We start from the raw sequence: 21,446 nt of genomic DNA on the forward strand, positions 1-21,446 counted from the left end.
ATAAGAAAAGAGCAAGTGCGCGACATCATATATGTATATATAAAATAGAGATAGAGAGGAGCATCTCTTTCGTTGGCAAAGGTGTCGAGTCGGTGGAGGAGAAGGAAGTGAAAAAGCGTTTGATATACATAGTTGGGTGCGGCAGGCACACAATCATTGAAATTCAAATAGTGCATCGTGCTCCGAAAGTCGGTCCTAGCCCGACGACTCTCGCGCGATTTCCGCAATCTCGCGATCTTACAATCTCGCGCTCGTAATCTCGAAGGAGGATAGAGTGGCGACGCATGACGCGGTATAGGACTCCTCCTTCTCTTTTTCCTCTTCCACCTTCTCTCCACTTTTTCCTCCACCTTCTTCTCCTCCCACCAGAGACAAGTTCACCAGACGGCTCGCGGTCAGTTAGTCAGTCAGTCGGACGTTTGCTATCCGATACGGTTAACGCGCGGCGTGCTCGTCAACGGAATCAGTGCCGCCGCATCGATGCGCACCGGCGTTACTTTGCGAAGGGGAGCAGGCGAGAGGTAAAGAGAATAACAGAGACATGATACACGAATAACGCGAGAGAGTGGAGGAGAGGGAAAAGCAAGACAGAGAGAGAGAGGCGAGAGAAGAACAGCGGAAAGGGGAGAGAGAGAAAGAAAGAGAGAATGAACGAGGGACGAACAGAGTCGACGACGAAGAAGCCTTTCTGCTCTCCCGTGTCTCTTGGTCTCGGGGCATTCTCGTAGCAGCGCGTGTAGGTACCTACCTACCTACTATCTACCTACCTACCTACCTACCTACCTACCTATCTACCTACCTACCTACCTATTTACCTACCTACCTACCTACCTACCTACCTACCTACCTACCTACCTACCTACCTACCTACCTATCTACCTACCTATCTACCTACCTATCTACCTATCTACCTACCTATCTACCTACCTACCTACCTATCTACCTACCTATCTACCTACCTACCTACCTACCTACCTACCTACCTACCTACCTACCTACCTACCTATCTACCTACCTATCTACCTACCTATCTACCTACCTACCTACCTACCTACCTACTTACCTACCTACCTACCTACCTACCTACCTATCTACCTACCTACCTACCTACCTATCTACCTACCTACCTACCTACCTACCTACCTACCTACCTACCTACCTACCTACCTACCTACCTACCTACCTACCTACCTACCTACCTACCTACCTACCTACCTACCTACCTACCTACCTACCTACCTACCTACCTACCTACCTACCTACCTACCTACCTACCTACCTACCTACCTACCTACCTACCTACCTACCTACCTACCTACCTATCACCTTATAAAACGTGCGCGAGGCCGGTGGAGCGGAGAGGCGCGAGAGGAACGCGAATCGAGAAATCGCAGAGTAATAGCGAGAGAGCGAGCGAGGCTTTCTCGCAGTTGGCTTCGCTCCGTTCTCTCGTGCAACGTGCGACTACGCGAGCGGAAAAATTTCGCGGCCAAGATCACGCTTCAACTTTCGCGTGCACTTTTTCTCAATTATACAATTCGTCGAGTGAGAGATAGGGGGGGACAAGCACGCGTTGTGCGCGCACTTTCGAGATTTAAACGTCGCTAATATACACCGCGCGCCATATATCCGCAAAGAGGAAAAGAGAGAAATAAATATTACGTAGTAAATGAGATTGTGTATATGTGTGTATGTGCGTGTGTGTGCGGAAAGTTTTGTGCAGTGAACGCGGTTGTTAATAGATCAGTGCCGCGGCTTCGACGTCGGCGAAGAAAGAGAGCGAGAGAAGAGAAGAAGGCGCTACATCTATGCGTAAAACATTAGTGCGAGTGCCAGGACTGACAATATGAGAGAGTAACCAGCTGATAAACACGCATACACAGTGAAGAAGAAGAAGAAGAAGGAGGAGGAGGAGGAGGAGGAGGAGGAGGAGGAGGAGGAGGAGGAGGAGAAGGAGGAAGAGGAAGAAGAGGAAGAGGAAGAGGAAGAGGAAGAGGAAGAGGAAGAAGAAGAGAAAAGGAAAGGAAAGGAAAGGAAAGGAAAGGGACGTATCGTTGCGCGCGAGACCAAGTGTCGCCGATATGCATTTTCACAGTGGTCTACTCTTGCCGATCCTATTCGTCATCGCTTCCTGTCCTCTGACGTTACGCGCGCGAAAGGTCGCACCCTTGATAGAGGACGACTGGGCAAGAAGACCACACCGGGCCGCCGGTAAGTAACAATCCCGTTTACGTTAAAATACATGTACATATGTATTTTATATTTATTGTATTTTTTTGGCACTCGGGCCACTCTTATCGATCGGCAATTGTCAAATGGAAGGCCTCGGCTTTTCGATCTCTGTAGAGCGTTCGACACTTGTTTCGCGGAGCAGTTTCTTGTCCTTTAAAGGTTAGAGACGGTCGCGTGAATGCGCGACGTGCTTCGACGTGTATACATACGTACGTACGTACATACGTACATACATACATATGTACTCATGTCTACGAGTGTGGCCGTGGCGATCTTATATAATGAGAAATGCGCGGGAAAGAAACACGGAGCGAATATATCGGTGCGTTAATGTTGTCTCGATCATTTCCTTGCGATTCGCGATGACTATGCGAGGTTATCTATCTTTATTCTACTATGGCTTTTGCCATATAAACCGTGTTTCTTCGTAATTTTTTTATGCCGCTTACTCCTACGCTCTATACAGAAAAAAAACATTATCTTTTTCCGTGCGTCTATGCGTGTGTACGTGTAAACGTCTACTTGATCCTACTTGATATTTAGTAAATATGTCAAAAATCGATGAAAAGACAACCTCGTCTGACAAAGTTTCTCGTCATTTTATCTTTCAACACTTTCAAACTACAAACTTATTGTTGCTGTCGATATTAAATTTCATACATTTTTTTATATTTGCCTCTTTGGTTAATTTCTCAAAATGCAAAATTGGAGCATAACATATTTATATATTATAAATGTGCGTGCATAAAGAACGAAACATCAAAGCTTTATGTACTTTGACTTGAAAAAAAATTGCGTCATATACATATATGTATCAGACGATTATTATATCATTTCATACGACAAATATTATTGTACCATGTTTTATAGACGACAATAACAGCTGCACCGATATAATCGTACAAATCGATTAATGTTACACATTACATGTTTACCGAATAAGTCAAATATGCAAAAGCTCCATTTAATAAATAGCTGTTATTAATCTGCAAATATTCTACGATTATAAAATGTTAATTTCCTTCTTTGATTTCACACGTTTTATGTTACTCACTAATAAGCCAGCTTTTAGAGACAATTTATGTACTGTCGTAATCAACAAGGGAAAGAGGAGTTGCTGTAACCAACAACCTTATTGCAGAAAAACCACAGACATCTATATATTAAGGCTCCTTGGTCCTCGCCGCGACCATGTTGGATTATGACGTCAGAAGCGAGAAAATACACGCTGAAAATTTTTGCGTGCCATTTTTAGATAAAAAGATACTTTGATGAAACACAACTTTAGATGGTTTTAGCACACTTTTAAAATTGTCCGAAAACTAATTTTTTCCCTTGACAGTCAATCAATAACCGTAAAATAATTGAAACATCAGACGTTGTCATGCGGAATGACAGCGCATGTGCAAAGACCAGACGGACTGAGCTTCATATTACAGTCATTTTACAGCTGTTAATTGGTTAGGGTTAACTGGTGAAGGGAAAAGGATAGTTTTCGGACTATTTTAAAAGTGTGCTGAAGCCATCTAAAGTTGTGTTTCATCAAAATATCTTTTTATCTAAAAATGGCACGCAAAAATTTTCGGCGTGTATTTTCTCGCTTCTGACGTCACGATTTCGACATGGTCGGCGAGGAACAAGGAGCCTTAATATATATATATATATATATATATATATATATATATATATATATATATATATATGCATGAAACAAAGGCTTTAAGGCCCGCGCTTCGCGCGGGCCGAAACGTTAGTATATATATACATACATCTATATATTATTATCTATAATATAGTATAAATGTCTGTGAGAAAAACGCTTATAGTGAATCGTAAACAAAAAACAAATATATCATAATTGGCATGCAATATTACTCAAAGATATTGCAGATGGATATCAAAAAAATTAAATTTTTGTAAATGTATAGAATACTATAACAACTCTCATATAACAAGGTCAAAAGTAAATAAGTATATATACATATTTGAGCCAATGTCACTTTGATATCAAATTATTTCATGATTGCCATCTAAATGCTAAATATTCTAAATAAATTCAAAATAATAATAAAAGACGCTCTTTATAGGCTACAAGATTAAACCATGTTAATGCAATTAATAATTCTACACATTAATATGACGTTTTCCATTATTATTTCTTTACACTTGACTGGCGAGTCATACAAATTCGGGATTAGAGTAATATAAATTGACATAAACATAAAATAAACTGATTAGTCAGTCCGCAAAGATGAATGACTAATTAATTTTATAAATAACAATAGTAATAAATTGACAAAATTAGAAATGATTTATCTTACAGTTGCTTTCGTCATTGTTCAACGTCTCCTCTCCTCGCGTCTTTTTCCTCTTTTTTGCTAGGGATGTTCTTTGCTGCTGCTTCGCGGTACTCGCAAAAACGTGGTCAGTTAAGGTGCCTTTTCATGCTGACGCTCGACGCTCATTTTTAGCGTCAAAAGATGTCACGTGACCAAAATTGACGAATTGGTATCTTTATTTTTGGTCACGTGACGTCTTTTGACGCTAAAAATGAGCGTTGAGCGTCAGCAAACGGCACCTTTACGATCGCGCGCGCACTTTATTTTATATTACGACGAGAGAGGGCAAAAGTCAAATGGTTACACAAAGTTATGATCCACTCGAGACGCTGGAAAATTGCGTGGCCGAATTTACATAATGCTATTTCTCTTGCTAACGAAAAGTATATGCACGCATTTTAAGACAATTTTTTTTATCTATCTTGTATAACACGAATGAGTAAATAAATATACAAGTTAAAATAAAAGATTGATACTCGCGAAATGCAATATGCAAAAATTCACAAATTATGATTTTCAATCAAATAAATCACACATAAAATACGTAATTAAAACAATATGCCGCTCTATTTAATAACATAAATTTAAAAATAGCATCGGCAACTTTCTTTTTTTATACTTTGCAATATTACGCAAATTAATGATTAGTTGAGATGCAATCATTCTAAAGATGAAATGATTGCACCGATTGCACGTATTGTGATAATCTTTAATTGTTGGAATTGTAGAGAACAATTAACGTTTAACATTTCTCCCAATACTTGTCGCGATCGTATTTCAAGAGATGAATTTATGGGACCTTGTTGAACAGTACGTTCATGTTGTTTACTTACGATTGTCATTCGCGTGACGTGAGACTCAACTGGAAAGGCTAGCACGGCGCTCTGTGTGTCGTTAAATTATCTCCAGAAACGCGATCGGTTGGAGAATGTGATCATTTTGTGATTTTTTTACAAACAATCAGGGATTGCCAATTCACAATTAACTAATTAATCAATTCCGCGATTATCCACTCTTTTATCGCATCTCGATTAGCCATTGATTCGCGCAATATCAGATTAATCGATGAGTGCAGTCGTTATCGATATTAAGATTTATATCGATAACTTTGATTTATAGCACATGAGATGATGAATTGTATACAATTCGCGAAAAAGAAACGATCAAAATAAGATACATTATATACGACACATTCCCCCTCCTCTCCCCATTTGATGATCGCCATATAATTTTCAATGTTTGATCCATTCACGAAGGAAAGCCATTCAACGCATTAAAGACAATCATATTTTTGAAAAGAAATATTTCCTTTTCTTTTTCAGTTTAATAATATTTGTGCTCTCGCAAATATTGTTTTTAAAAATAATTTTGTTTACATACGTAAACATTAATTCTAATATGCGCGATTAGAGATAAAGAGTAATGATAAATGGAGAGATATTTCGGCTACTCGATGAGATAAAGGCTCACTATGCGTCTCATTGTGTTCGGATTCGACCCAATTTCATACGATGGTAGATTACTTTGTATACACGTGTTTAAAAAATAACACGTCTGCAAGTTTTACATAAATGGATCTTATTCACGTGGCGGCAATGCAATCGAGCCCTTTCCTTTCGCGAGCGCATCGCTCGATCCTCTGTTCGACAAGATTCGCGGCTAATTGGCTGCAGCCACCCAGACAACGCAGCCGTTGTATATTAAACAAGTTTAGTTTAGAAGCCAATGTGCCTTTTTTGAAGTAGCTAAACGATGGCGTTCAACACTGCATACGTTGGCCATGCAGTTCGCGCGACGTGAATTTACAATGTCATAATCTTTGTGTATAGTCGTCATTTTATTAAACACACATTTTACAGACTATTACACAATAATCTATGATGGAAACAAGAAAATAGATGGGAAGAAAGAGGCACAATTCCCTGCATAATTTTATCAAACGACATTTACATCCTGGCGTGTTAAATTGTATTAGCAAATACATAATATAAACAGATGTGCGAATATATAGTAGATTGAAACAAGGAGGAATCTCTTATGCATTTATCGGATTACATATATATTTTTTTTTTCTTCTTTCTTTATATATAACTGTATGAGAAGGGAACATTATTTTTGATCGAATATTTGCACATTTATACATTTTGTAAAAATTGGCACGGTAAATGAAATAAAAGGCCATATCTGAAAGAGAAAAAGAGAGACAGAGAGAGAGAAAACGAGAGAAAGAAACGTTATAAATGTGACAAGAAACAAATCAGTGGTTTAATCTCGCGAGCGCTTGGTTATTTTTCCATCAGATGGACCGTTTGCACGATTTTTCGACTTTCTCGCAAAGTGCAACAGGATTTCTCTAAATCAAGACATGACCAGTTCGCGTGTCTCTCCTGTTTCTCTGAGGAAGGCTACATCGCGCCGAAGAGAGGATCGTATATATATTTAGACGAGCTGCAGACACAAAACGACTTACCACCACCTCCACGACGAACGGCTCGGTTTCTTCGTTTCTCTCCTCCTTCGTTCTCTGTGAACTCGTTCCCTCTGCCTCCTATTTCATTGTCGCGGGTGCACGCAGAATCTGACTAACAATAAGAGAGGATATGGTAATATAGTTGAAACTAATTGTAAGTGCAAAGCTTCACGTCTAAAGCCAAAGTATATATACAAATATTTTTCGAAAATGTTGCATTTGCCCTCCTAATAAGGGGAGATTTCTCAAGATGTTGCCTTTTATCGCCCAAGATCGATTTGCATCGACCTCATAGAGAACCGACCGGACAAGGCACGGCAGGATATGCGCAAGAATAGGTTGCCATTATCCTCGGATGACATGGGTGCGGTTTGTACTTGTGCATTTTCTTGTAATAAACAGCCTTTTGCGATCGTATATAATCTTGTAAATCGATTACACAGAAATGAATATATAGATGTTATGAATTGAGAAAAAAGTTTATTTTGTGAATATATGTCGGGACAATTACAAGGACCATGCCAATATGAGAGGGGGATTAATCGATTGATGTAAGACAAAGATTTTTAGCGACTATATTATAGATGCAACAACGTGCAGGTGGGTCTGCGAAATTTGGCGTATGCGCGCGCGTCAAATCGCATACGTAAGAGAGGATAAGAAGTAATTGTAGAGAAAGAGGAAAAGTGAAATATTATAGAGGAAAGAGATGGGAAGAGAAATAGAAACAGGAGAGCTTTCGCTTGATAAATTTAATAAATTTAAAATGTTTATTTCGGGTTACTCGGTACATCCTTCCAAAATTATTAAACCAACCAATGAGACAAAATTTCTCGTTATGTATTTATGGTCAATATACATATATGAATTTTAACATATGTATTTGCCATTTTAACGCATACGTATGATACCGCATTAAGGCGCTTTTCTTTTCTTTTCTTTTCTCTATTCCCCTACTGCGGTTTCATCATATATGTATATATCTAGAAGAGAGATGGCAATTTTCATAGTTCTTCAAGAACTACAAAAATTTCTATCTCTTCTAGATATATTATAGTAGCGAATGTAAAATTTTTTTTCAAAAATCGTCATTTATCGCTTAATAATAAAATTATGCAACGACGTATTTGGTGAGTGAAAGGAAAGGCCTTGGGAAAGGCATGGTTCGTTATCGAAATGTCGTGCGAAAGTTATTAATTTAGTCAGGGTTTCACTTTCTTCCGCGCGCTGTCAAAGTTCGAGCGTGCCTGATTTTAACGAATAAATGCGAATCTCAGAGTAAAGTAGGTACATTAATTTAAAAATTTTATTTTATTTTTATAAACCTTATAACCCTTTTGAATGAAAAAGTGTTGACATACATCTCTCAAGTATACAATTGTATAATCGTATAGCCTCGTCGCGCAACCGCGACGATCGAATTTTATCCCGGATTCGCGATAGACTTGTCTCGCTTCGAAAACATCTCAACATTATCCTCCTTAATAAATTTTTACTTGATCGATATCCCGCGCGCAGTGTGTAAAATATAACCGCTAATCGGTACCGTTAATGTCACTCGTATTCCTTATTCCTCTACTTACGCCGTTATATTTGGTAGATCGCAAGAGCTTGGAGAATCGCGCTCTCGTCATATCATTCGTATCGCGCATATCGCATCGTATCGCGTCATATCGCATCGTATCGCGAGTTAGTTTTATTACAACACGCGCGTAACGTTAATTTGCTCCTTTTTTTTCCTGTAAATCTCGCACGGGACGACTCGTCCTGATTTTACGAGCCATCTCGACTTATCCTTCGCGACAGAGATAAGATGCATCATATTATAGGTACATTGTACATGTTACTTAACGTTTCTCATGAATGAATTTAATCTAGACAGCGTTCGAAAAAGTTGTCGCTGGCGCCACTCTAAGTGCATACATATATGTATGTATATGTATATAGTAAACACCTTGTCTAATCATTTAAATTATTTAAAACATTTTTTTGTCTAGAATTTCGTGAATTTGATAAAATTACAATATGAAATTTTCTCATACAACTTTAAATTTCAACGAGCTGATAAACGCGGCTGATAATGTATCGATTTCAATAAAAATTATAATTTTTTTCACTGAAACTGATTTGTTATGCACAGAGCAAAAATTTTTTCTTGTGTATAATACCGCAAGTAATAAAATTTTAATTCGAGATTTATTTATTCCAGTAACTCCTTTCTGATTTCCTTAAAAAGTGTGGGCGAAAAAATATCGGGGCAAAGTAGCTGATTATAAAATTAAATTAAAAATAAATTTTCTTTTTGATTATTTTAATAATGTTTTACCCTTTTATCAGGATCATGCAGTAACAACTTTCCGACGAATCAAAAGTCAATGTGAAATGACTTTTCGAAATGACATAGATGACGCAATCTTATAAGCGAAATTTTCAAATTTATGTCATTATTGGACCAGTACCGTGCCATTACTGTACGACGTATCATCGAAATCTGTCGAATACTTTGCCAACGAACTGCAGTTGACGATTGGTCATTTGTTATCTATCATCTACCGCAAGAGTATCATCATCACATAAATAGGCTTCCGCGGAAATTTACTCCAAGTAAATGAGTGCTGACGTTTTCAAACTTGGTTAAATAGATGGAATTTGCTGTCGCTAAAAAATGTATGCGTGGACAACAAACATCTAATTAAAATGTTAAATTATCGGTATTCGATTTTGTGTCGATTACAATGTCAATTGCTACACGCCAACAAAATTACAACTGATTTTACGAATATATATATATATATATATATATATATATATATATATGTATAGATTATCCTGGCAGAGGTAAAAAAAATGATTCTTTTTCTATCTTAATCTATTTATACGGTGTCTCTGCTAAACACTATTAACACTTGTTAAATTTGTAGTTGAATTTTTGTTTCAAACATATAATGAATTGAAACTTTTTATTAAAACCTGATATCTCTTCATTTCTTCCTCCCCCCTCCCTTCTCCCTCCCACCCTCCCTCTCTCTCTCTCTCTCTCTTTCTTGCGTGCACGCGCGTATTTACACCACATAAAAAAGAGCAATTTCGATTGATATCCTTGAACGAAACCGGCGAAGATCTTTTCCTTCTTCTCATTGTCAATACTGATCGATCGTCGTTCCGATAAATCGAATCAAACTGACTTGTCTAGACCAAAACGTAATGTATTATTTATCATTCGTGTGTTTATTCTCGCATTACAGAGCCGGTTAAAGGAAAAATAGGTACATCATCGGTTAAGAATTATCTAATTCTTATTATTTCGTAGTTCTAGTGATTCTGTGATGGATACGATGATATTTTTCGTCACGTATTTACATATTTTTTGTTAGTGCGAATTATACTTGGAAAGATGAGTATTTTTAGATAATGTGCGTGTAAATGATTTTTCCTCTAGAATTTCTATGCTTTTTACAAATATATTTTTTGTTTATCACGCACGTAACGTACGACCGATACATTATACTTGTGCAAAACTGAATTAATCAGTTTCTTGGCTCGACGGAGAGCATTGACACGTGCCAGCAGAGAAATTTGGAATAATATATACAAATGAGCCACTTGTCGACGTAATAGCGGGGTTTATTCGTCAGGCAGTTTTGACGAATTTAAGCTAAGCTTGAGTGTTGGCATAATCCCAATACAGTAAACTCGATATGCTCTTTCTCCCCCTCTATATATACATATATCCTATACATTTCTTTTTTTAATTGGATTGAGAAATTTTTTTTTTAAAATAATGTACGACTAATTTAAATACTTTGCCGGGGGAAAAAGAAACGATACCGTATTGTCAAATGTAGATGTCTTACCTATTTCGTCTGACGGTATATTAACATATCGCGCGCGCGTCACGTATACGTATACACGTTATTCTGTGTACGTCGTAGATTTGCGGTCGCCGCCGTCGCCGTTGTCGGTTGCCGCTGCCGCCCTCGTCGCTTATCAGCACGGTCGTCGCGCGACCGACGGAGGGATTGGCCGAAAGGCTTGGCGAACGTGAATGCATCGCATTACGCGTGCACTGACTCAAGTCACAGGCGCAAGGTCGGCATTTCTGAGCCGTGCGTGATATCACGTAAGTGTACAGACATATCTACAGAGATATATGTTCAACACTGGAACAATTTATGCTTTGTATATATAAGCACATGGTGCATCATTTCATTTAACTTATTGTTAGACGTGTATTTTTTTCGATTTTTTTCTTAATACAAAAAATTCGTTTCTTTAATTCTTTAAAAATACTTAAAATACTGTAAAAATAAGAAAAAAAATGAGAAAGAAAGTATTGCTAATAAGTTAAAAAAAGCTGTTTACGCTGAAATGAAATAATAAAATAATACACTCATAAAGGAAATATACAGATAAATAAATAGCTTTTAAGAGTTCCCTAGACGATCGAGAAAGATGATACTTTGACATACATCGATACGTACATATATCCTATATATTTGTAATTTAAAGATGTGAGTTTTCTCATCGTGCGTACACGCGCATGTGCATGTAATGCTGTAAAGAAAATAAACTATAACGGCAAATGTATAAAGAAATCTCACCTATAAAATTATCTGTTCAATCTGTTTTTCGACTCGTTGCTTCGCAGGCGAAATCGAATGAAATTGAAATCGATATTTATAGTAACATAAAGTAGGTTGAAATAAAAAAGAAAAAAAAAACAAAACGAGATAAAATGTACACTGAATAATGAGTTCGCATACTTGCGTCGCACGTAAATGTACGCACCATCAGGTATAAGGTATAAGCGCATGGTGAGGTGCGGTGGGGCGCGGCGCGGTGCAGTTCACGCATACATAAATAATCGGACGACATCGCGCATCGCCTACGTGTCTATCCGCTTTTAGCGGAGACGCTAAAACGTCTCGAGAGCCGGCACGGCGTGACGCGACGAGGCGTGGCGTGGCACGGCACGGCGAGACAAGGCGAGACGAAATGAGATGAAGCGAGATGAAGCAAAGTGAGACAGGCGGCATCGTTCGTGAAAGTGGCGCTCGAACATCGTCTCGAGCTGTGATCTGTGATACCGCTCATACCGCTGTGATACCGCTGGGATACCTTACGAAGATAAGGGTCTCTCTCTCTCTCTCTCTCCCCCCTCTCCCCCTCCCCTCTCTCCAACCACCCCTTCTTTGATCCAGGTATATTGATGAAGGAAGATGCTTCACGGTCACACGAGCGGTCGTTATAAAGCCACGTCCGTACGCGTACATGATGTTATACGTCACATTCACGTTTAACATTTCAGAGGAAATCTACCTCTGTGAAGTTGGCCCCCCATTTTTTTAAATTGAAAAAAATAAGTAGAGTTCTGAATGCCCCCCGAAGAGTTCTAGAGTTCTCTATCGGTTTTATAAATAGTTCTGTTGTTTAAAGTATCGAAAACACCATTTGAAAAATGGGGGGGCTAACTTCACGACGCCCCTCAATCTATGAAAAATTCAGTTTTTTTAGAGTTCTGAGAAGATTTCAAATAGTTCTAGAGTTCTAGATAAGTTTCACAAATAGTTCTGCTCAAAATACCGCAAAAATTAAATTTGAAAGTTTCGAATCAAAAAATAAAAAATAGCGAAAACTCGTTCAATTTTGGTTTTAGCGCTTCGAGTCTTAATAATTATCTTTAGAACTCGTGAGGGGCTACCCAGAACTCTGAAGAAAACGTCGGATTTCCGAAAAAAGATTTTCGATCCGTGGAACTTAGAAATATTCGACCCGAGAGACGAAAATCGGCGAGAACTCTTTCAATTTTGGTTTCGGCGCTTCGAGTCTTAATAATTATGTTTAGAACTCGTGAGGGGCTACCCAGAACTCTGAAGAAAACGTCGGATTTCCGAAAAAAGATTTTCGATCCGTGGAACTTAGAAATATTCGACCCGAGAGACGAAAATCGGCGAGAACTCTTTCAATTTTGGTTTCGGCGCTTCGAGTCTTAATAATTATGTTTAGAACTCGTGAGGGGCTACCCAGAACTCTGAAGAAAACGTCGGATTTCCGAAAAAAGATTTTCGATCCGTGGAACTTAGAAATATTCGACCCGAGAGACGAAAATCGGCGAGAACTCTTTCCATTTTGGTTTCAGCGCTTCGAGTCTTAATAATTATCTTTAGAACTCGTGAGGGGCTACCCAGAACTCTGAAGAAAACGTCGGATTTCCGAAAAAAGATTTTCGATCCGTGGAACTTAGAAATATTCGACCCGAGAGACGAAAATCGGCGAGAACTCTTTCAATTTTGGTTTCAGCGCTTCGAGTCTTAATAATTATGTTTAGAACTCGTGAGGGGCTACCCAGAACTCTGAAGAAAACGTCGGATTTCCGAAAAAAGATTTTCGATCCGTGGAACTTAGAAATATTCGACCCGAGAGACGAAAATCGTCGAGAACTCTTTCAATTTTGGTTTCAGCGCTTCGAATCTTAATAATTATGTTTAGAACTCGTGAGGGGCTACCCAGAACTCTGAACAAAACGTCAGATTTCCAAAAAAAATTTTTCGATCCGTGGAACTTAGAAATATTCGACTCGAGAGACGAAAACGTCGAGAACGCTTTCAATTTTGGTTTCAGCGCTTCGAGTCTTAATAATTATGTTTAGAACTCGTGAGAGGCTACCCAGAACTCTGAAGAAAACGTCAGATTTCCGAAAAAAGATTTTCGATCCGTGCAACTTAGAAATATTCGACCCGAGAGACGAAAATCGGCGAGAATTCTTTCAAATTTGGTTTCAGCGCTTCGAGTCTTAATAATTATCTTTAGAACTCGTGAGAGGCTACCCAGAACTCTGAAGAAAACGTCAGATTTCCGAAAAAAGATTTTCGATCCGTGCAACTTAGAAATATTCGACCCGAGAGACGAAAATCGGCGAGAACTCTTTCAATTTTGGTTTCAGCGCTTCGAGTCTTAATAATTATGTTTAGAACTCGTGAGGGGCTACCCAGAACTCTGAAGAAAACGTCACATTTCCGAAAAAAATTTTTCGATCCGAGAAACTGAAATTTTCGACCCGAGAAAATTTTTTTTTGGGGAATCCGACGTTCTATTGAGAGTTCTGGATAGCCCCTCACGAGTTCTAAAGATAATTATTAAGACTCGAAGCGCTAAAACCAAAATTGAACGAGTTTTCGCTATTTTTTATTTTTTGATTCGAAACTTTCAAATTTAATTTTTGCGCATAACTATTTTTGAAACTTATTTAGAACTCTAGAACTAGTTGAAATCTTCTCAGAACTCTAAAAAAACTAAATTTTTCATAGATTGAGGGGCGTCGTGAAGTTAGCCCCCCCATTTTTCAAATGGTGTTTTCGATACTTTAAACAACAGAACTATTTATAAAACCGATAGAGAACTCTAGAACTTTTCGGGGGGCATTCAGAACTCTTCTTATTTTTTTCAATTAAAAAAAATGGGGGGCCAACTTCACAGAGGTGGAAATCTAGCGTAATTATAGTATATTATATCTGTGGATATCGCTCTTGTATATAACGTTTTGGCAAAAACTCATCGAAATTAAACGTTTCATCGATTATAAGAGTGCAAGCATTATTAATAATGTTCTATTCAATTTGCAAAATGCGGATAAAAACGAATGTTTTGACTATTTGCCGTTACAAACTTATCGAAACACCGATAGAGAAGAAAATATATTTTAAACCTACATATACAGGGTGTTACAAAAGCATCGGATTTGCTTAGCACCATGCGATAGAGAATGAAAATCTAAGAAGATTTTTCCTTAATGAAAATGTCGAGGCATCAATAATTTTCGAGTTATAAGTGATTGAAAATGAAGGGCTTTTCGCAAAATAAACTTTATGGAATTAAAATATTAACAAAACTGCATTCTTCAGTTAATTTCAGTCGAGTTTAATTTAATAGAATTTTAATTTAAGGCTTAGTTACTAAGATATATGATGGCAAAAATTGGGAACTTGCAAAAAATGATGACCTCCCTCGACATTTTCGTTGAGGAAAAATCTTCTTAGATTTTCATTCTCTATCGCATGGTGCTAAGCAAATCCGATGCTTTTGTAACACCCTGTATAGAAAAATCGAGTAATTTTAGGTGTACTTCCGAATGACCCCTGCTTCCGATCGACCTTAAATTTTACAGATAAGTTGTTTTTGATGTAAGGAATAAAGTGCGTGTGCTGCCAACTTCGGGAAATGAAAAAAAAATTTATAACAGCACTTATCGACTAAAGTGTCTAATTTCCCGAGGGAGAGTGGAGTCCTTCGCAGAGGGAGTGGAATACACTGCCTTCATGCATACACTTTTCCACGCAAAGCGTAGTTCCACATGGGTTTGCAACTTTCCACGCGAAGCGAGGTTCAACTGAGACTTATGTGTCTAGTTTTTTGGTAGTGGAGCCCCCCGCAGGGGGGGCGGAACCCACTGTGTCTACGCATACACTTTTCCACGCGAAGCGAGGTTCCACATAGGTTGCAACTTTCCACGGGAAGCGAGGTTCAACCCAGACTTATATGTCTAGTTTTTTGGTAGTGTCAATTTTTATTTCCCGAAGTTGGGACCACATTTATTTTATTTCTTACATCAAAAACAACTTATCTGTAAAATTTCAGGTCGATCGGAAGCAGGGGTCATTCGGAAGTTTATTCAGAAAAGAAAGCAAGACCAATTTGGAGCAAATAATAAAAATCGGCTTTGCGTGTTTCTAAAGATTGTTGAGTTTCGCAAAGAAACCCGGTGCTTTTGTTTTTGTCAGTCTTTTTCATTTCTCTCCATTATGAGATGCAATAGGATAACCGTCTTATGTACGCGCTTCGCATCGCAATGTTACGATGAGACGGGCGCGATGCTAAAGGTGATGTGAAACTCGAGACGAGACGAGACGAGAGGATAGATGCCGAAAAGAAAGAACGAGAGGAAGAAACGAACGGCGAGAATAGGCGTCACATTCGTAAATCTATCCAACGTAAGAAAGATACAGGAGAGAATGTGTGAGGGAGGAAAAGCGAAAAATGAAAGATATGGCACATGTTTGCCATTCACTTAACCGCTTTGCGGATTATGGTTTAGTAGTGTATTCCGATGTCTGTAAATGTGTGCGCACATGATCTTTTCCACGCTCGCATTATTTACATTATCGTGAGCGAAGACGTACTTATGGCAGCGCAATGAAAATATATGTATACATATACATATGTAGATGCGTGCGCGTTCGCACGCGAGTTTTGTTTCAATCAGTTTGGAAAATCGATATATGCTTTAAACGCGCATCCGCGATTTAAGCATTAAATATCTCATCTCGTCTTTCATTTCATTTGATGCGGCACAAAATCCAATTCGGCCCAAATGCCGAAATGATCGTCGTAGACCGTAGACGAATCTTATTGTTAATCATCATCTTCAAATATCGTTTGATAACAATTTACGAATTATAATTGCAATTTAAACATTTTTTCTCAAATGCATAATTGAAATATTATATAATAATCGTTTAATTATGTTAGACACTTAAATATTCGGTTAGGTTTCATATTAAGCTACGGACAATTGAAATTAATAATTAATCATATATACTTCTGTAGGATAGATGGTACAACAGGGTATACATATAATGGGATATATATGGAGAAATTTGTTTTTTTTCACCCGTTGGTGGATAGTGCGTGCGGATAAATTGCAACTTGTATGAATAGACTGCACACTCTTATGCGACAACAGATGATAAGAAAAAAGAACACAGATATATTTGTGATTAAATGCTTTTTCTATCGCATAATGCGATAATACTCTGGGAAGGGATGATCTATAAAAGGGTGAAAAAGTGTGAAGCGAAATATCGCTTCTTTTCTCTTTTTTTTCTCCCCATCGATTACACAATCGAACAAGGAAAATATCAAAATCTCTATTGTCTTCTCTTGCTAATGTTGCCTTTGAATTTTTAATGGGAGTGCGCAATCTATTTATACGAGTCTATGTGATTAAGAAATATATATATATATATATATATATGTAAACGAAAATAAAATGGGCCGCCTCTATATTATAATTCCCAAGATCTATCATTGATTGTGATTATTCGACTAGTACAAAATCGAAATAACATTTCATGATGATGGTCATATTTGTCACGGATATATGGTAAACTTGTACATAAACACGTACGATAGAAGAATGATAAATATATGTCCGTTTTCTTTGTTAATTTCACTAAAATCTCTGATTACGCGTGTCTCACTTCTTCCTGATGTCAAAACTGAAACTGCTTTTGTTTATTTATCTATTTACTTTTATATTATGTATCATGTCTGAAAGAAATCAAGTTCCATAAAGAGATGAAGAATAAAAAAACTATCCATAAATTTTTTAAATATTGAAAATTACATTGGCTATGCGAGCCAAACGTGGATGTCAGTACGTATGCTTCCAATGAAATTAATTTTTTCCGTTGGAATTTAATTCATTGTGCACGAGGCACAAATTTTGCTTGGTACTTATGCCAAGACTTTATTTGAGAATAATCTCAATTCGAGATTTAATTTCCCGAATCCCCTCTAGCCCCCCTACAGAATTATAGGCGAGAAAAATATAGATCCAAAAGTCGCTGAATCGGGAATCGAACCCGAGACCTTTCGCTTGCCGGGCGACTGCTCTGACCATCTGAGCTATTCAGACCCTTCAATTTTTTTTTTAAATATATATTAAAGAGATTGTACATGTCGCGTTGCACGCGTGAGAAAGTCTCGCGATGCAAGGCAAAACTATAAAATCAATTACATCAATGTTATCCGTGGGGGGGGGGGGGAGAGAAAATTGGTACGATTTACTTTATGGTACTCTATATTCTATACCGCGTGACTCGATATTTTTGATAAAATAACTTGATAACGTAACTTTCTCGGAGATTAGTATATAGTTACTTAAGACCGCGACAATGATTTAGCGCGCGCAGTGCAACGATCTCGTGCAAAACTTCTGCATTTTTTGTCTTTAATTCGTAATCAGGTTTGTTTCCCCTCTCTCTCTCTCTCTCTCTCTCTCTCTCTCTCTCCCCCTCCCCTCTCTCCCCCTCTCTCCCCCTCCCTCCCCCCTCCCCCTCCCTCTCATAATTATTGACGATAGGTTAAGATTTAAGGACCACTGTGATTATATGCTAAAGAAAATAGGGAAAAAAGTGAGTTTTTTAAATAGAATAGGTAACTACATATCGGCATACACTAGATGTATTATATATAAGTCAATCATAGCGCCTCACTTTGAGTATTGTGCGACGCTGTTAATTGATATGGGAGAAACACAACTGAATGAATTGCAAAAAGCGCAAAACCGGGCCATGAGGGTCATATTGCAATGTGATAGATATACCAAAGTGGAGAGTATGCTGCAAGCGCTGCAGTTTATGTCCATAAGACAGAGGCTGAATTATAATGTGTGTATATTTATCTTTAAGATTTTAAAGAATATGTTACCGGATCAATTAAGAAATAAGTTAACAATAGTGGGAAAAGAGAATGAAAGACAGACACGGCAAGCTGGGGACATTGTGGTACAGTTTCGTAGAACAACGAGTGCACAGAAGAGTATGTTTTATGAGGGAGTGAAAATGTACAATGCCTTACCAGCTGAAATAAGACGAATCGAAGAACTGGAAGCGTTTAAGCGAGAGTTAAAGGAGTATATTGTAATTAATGTAAATTAGACTTGTATTTTACAAATAGCTGAGAAAGCTAATAAATATCAATCAATCAATCAATCCCTCTACCTCTCCCTCTCCCTCTCCCTCTCCCTCTCTCTCTCTTTCTCTCTCTCTCTCTCTCCCCTCCCCCCACTTTCTCCTTTTCCCTCTCTCCCTCTCTCTCTCTCTCTCCTCTTTATGATAATTTTTGATTAGCGATAATAGAATAGAATGGAAAGCCTGCAAAGAATCTCGCACTAATCATATAGAAAACCTATCCCGGTAAAATCAATTGGTTTTTTCATATGTTGTAGCTTATGACTTACTGAACAAAAGATGTAATGGGCACAAAGCTCAATAATGGACAGTTTTCGAGTTATAACCAGTTAAACATGAAAAATTCGGGCTGCCGAATAGTCAAATCTCGGAAAGTATTGATTTTTTGGAAAAATATTTGAAACAAAAATAGTAGGGGTTTACAAAATCTGTTAGCTGGTGACATTATTTTTGAATTTTGATTGACCTTGAAAAGCTCCGTGAACAAAAATCTTCCACAAAAATCTTTGTGTGTCACAGCAGAGATAAGGTTTCAAGGTCATTCAAAATTCAAAAATAATGTCACCAGCTAACAGGTTTTGTAAAACCCTACTATTTTTGTTTCAAATATTTTTCCAAAAAATCAATACTTTCCGAGATTTGACTATTCGGCAGCCTGAATTTTTTGTGTTTGACTGGTTATAACTCGATAACTGTCCATTATTGAGCTTTGTTCCCATTACATCTTTTGTTCAGTAAGTCATAAGCTACAACATATGAAAAAACCAATTGATATTACCGGGATAGATTTTTTATATGATTAGTGCGGGGTTCTTTCTCTTTCTCTTTTACGTATGCATATATGTAGATGCGTACATGCACCAGGTATATATGCACATCTACATGTATAAACAATTAATTCATTCACCTGTTAATCCCGATTTATTGCTCATTGTAAATAAATAGGAGTTGTTTTAGTTTTAAGAATTACATAATGGTATAGATACACACAAATTGGTTTTCTATTTTTCAAGACAAAACGAATAAAATACATACATAAAAATGTCACGTGTACTTTTATAAGCAATTTTAATACAAGCCCGCCCCAATTTCAGCGATTGATCATGAATTAGGCTATGAATTAAGAAAAACTGCATCGCCTTACAGTCGTTCGGCAAAAATAAGAACACCGCGAAATACATGAGCGTGCATAATACACACTCACGACGAAAACAATTCTGTTATTTTTAGAGCCGTGCCTTCAGGTCCGTATTTATTTTTACGTGGAAAGGAGAGAATAGCACGCGCCAGTGTAAGGCAATGAGATTCTTCTTGATAGCTTTCGTTTCCTTTTCTTGAAGATGAGACTTAAGGAATTATATCATTAAAAAAAAATTGCGACTATATGCTATTACTATTAGCTTAATATTATAGTATATATATATATATATATATATATATATATATATATATATTATTGAATTTTTGCTAGTTATTATCAGCTTGTTTAATTGAAGAAATTCTTATCTGTATTTTTTTTTAATTTACACATCTCGATATATGTAGTTGTAAAAATCCGCGTGTATACACACATCTCAATAGTGATTGAGCATCAAGAGATTCCTACCACTGTGTCACTATGATGACATCGATTTAATCTGTTGCGTACGGTATTTGTAAACAATAGCTACAGTTGGAATAAAATTGCGTTGTTGACCATATCTCATTCGACGATGGTTTAAAGAACGCTACGCATATAATCGATAAAAGCGAATGAATATGCGTATACAGCTCATGCACATGCCAAACGTATTACGTTATACCCGCGTCAAATTGCGCCTTATTCGTCAATGACGGTAGTATCGGCAAAGTGTAGACGAAGCAAATTTTTTTCCCACACCTGGAATATATACATATACATACATTTTTCTTCTTTTATTTTAATAATATTAAAAAAAGAAAAAAAAGAAATGCATATATGTGTGTATACACGTATTCGCAACCTAATAATATATTCTTAATTGCGAAATACAAATTTATTTTAATAGTAATACGATTAATCGATAAATTGTGCATTAAATAGGACGATATTTTAATTTATACAATTTGTATTTGTAATATTATTAGACATATTAGATAATATTATTAATCTCTTTTATTTTCCTCTGTTTCAGAATGCACTTTTGGCAAGCAGATCCGCGAACTAGGCTCAGTATGGTTTGCGGATTTAGGACCGCCTTTTGGAATCATGTATTGTATCAAATGCGAGTGTATACCGGTATGTAAAATACAGTGAGCTCGCGTCATATTTGCATGAAAAGTGTATATGATATACAGGGTGTTTCTAAAACTATGTCGGAGATTTTAAGGGCGTATTCTAGGGGTCAAAATAAGAAAAAAAGTTCGTATAAACATGGATCCAAAAATGCTTTCCCTCTGAGTTATAGCCTCCTAAAGTTGGGGGGAAAATCGAAAAATTAGCTCTCGGAGACTTTCACAGATCATTGAAATTTTGCAGTGTAATAATTAATAGTGACCTTTTACACATGAAACCATTTTTATGTGATTTTGACAATTTGATCCGACTTTGAGAAGGAGATATGGGGGGGGGGTGCTAATTTTCATTTTTAAACCCATGTTTATAAGAACTAGTACTCTGCGTTGATACCACTGCTT

General features: G+C 37.4%; 1 protein-coding gene across 1 annotated transcript in view; it reads left to right on the forward strand.

Moving 5' to 3' along the window:
- Positions 1 to 1,957: 1,957 nt before the first annotated feature.
- Sog (chordin short gastrulation) overlaps positions 1,958 to 21,446 on the forward strand; it is a 32,491-nt gene continuing 13,002 nt past the window's right edge. Inside the window, exons 1-2 of the mRNA XM_083050214.1 lie at positions 1,958 to 2,211; positions 20,945 to 21,048. Of these exons, the coding sequence (XP_082906340.1) occupies positions 2,082 to 2,211; positions 20,945 to 21,048 (234 nt within the window). The 5' untranslated portion in view covers positions 1,958 to 2,081. The remainder of the gene's footprint in view (positions 2,212 to 20,944; positions 21,049 to 21,446) is intronic.

The sequence above is a fragment of the Prenolepis imparis genome, unplaced genomic scaffold, assembly GCF_030444845.1.
Source record: "Prenolepis imparis isolate NDT839.2.m4 unplaced genomic scaffold, iyPreImpa1.0 SCAF_11, whole genome shotgun sequence".
NCBI classification, from domain to species: domain Eukaryota; kingdom Metazoa; phylum Arthropoda; class Insecta; order Hymenoptera; family Formicidae; genus Prenolepis; species Prenolepis imparis.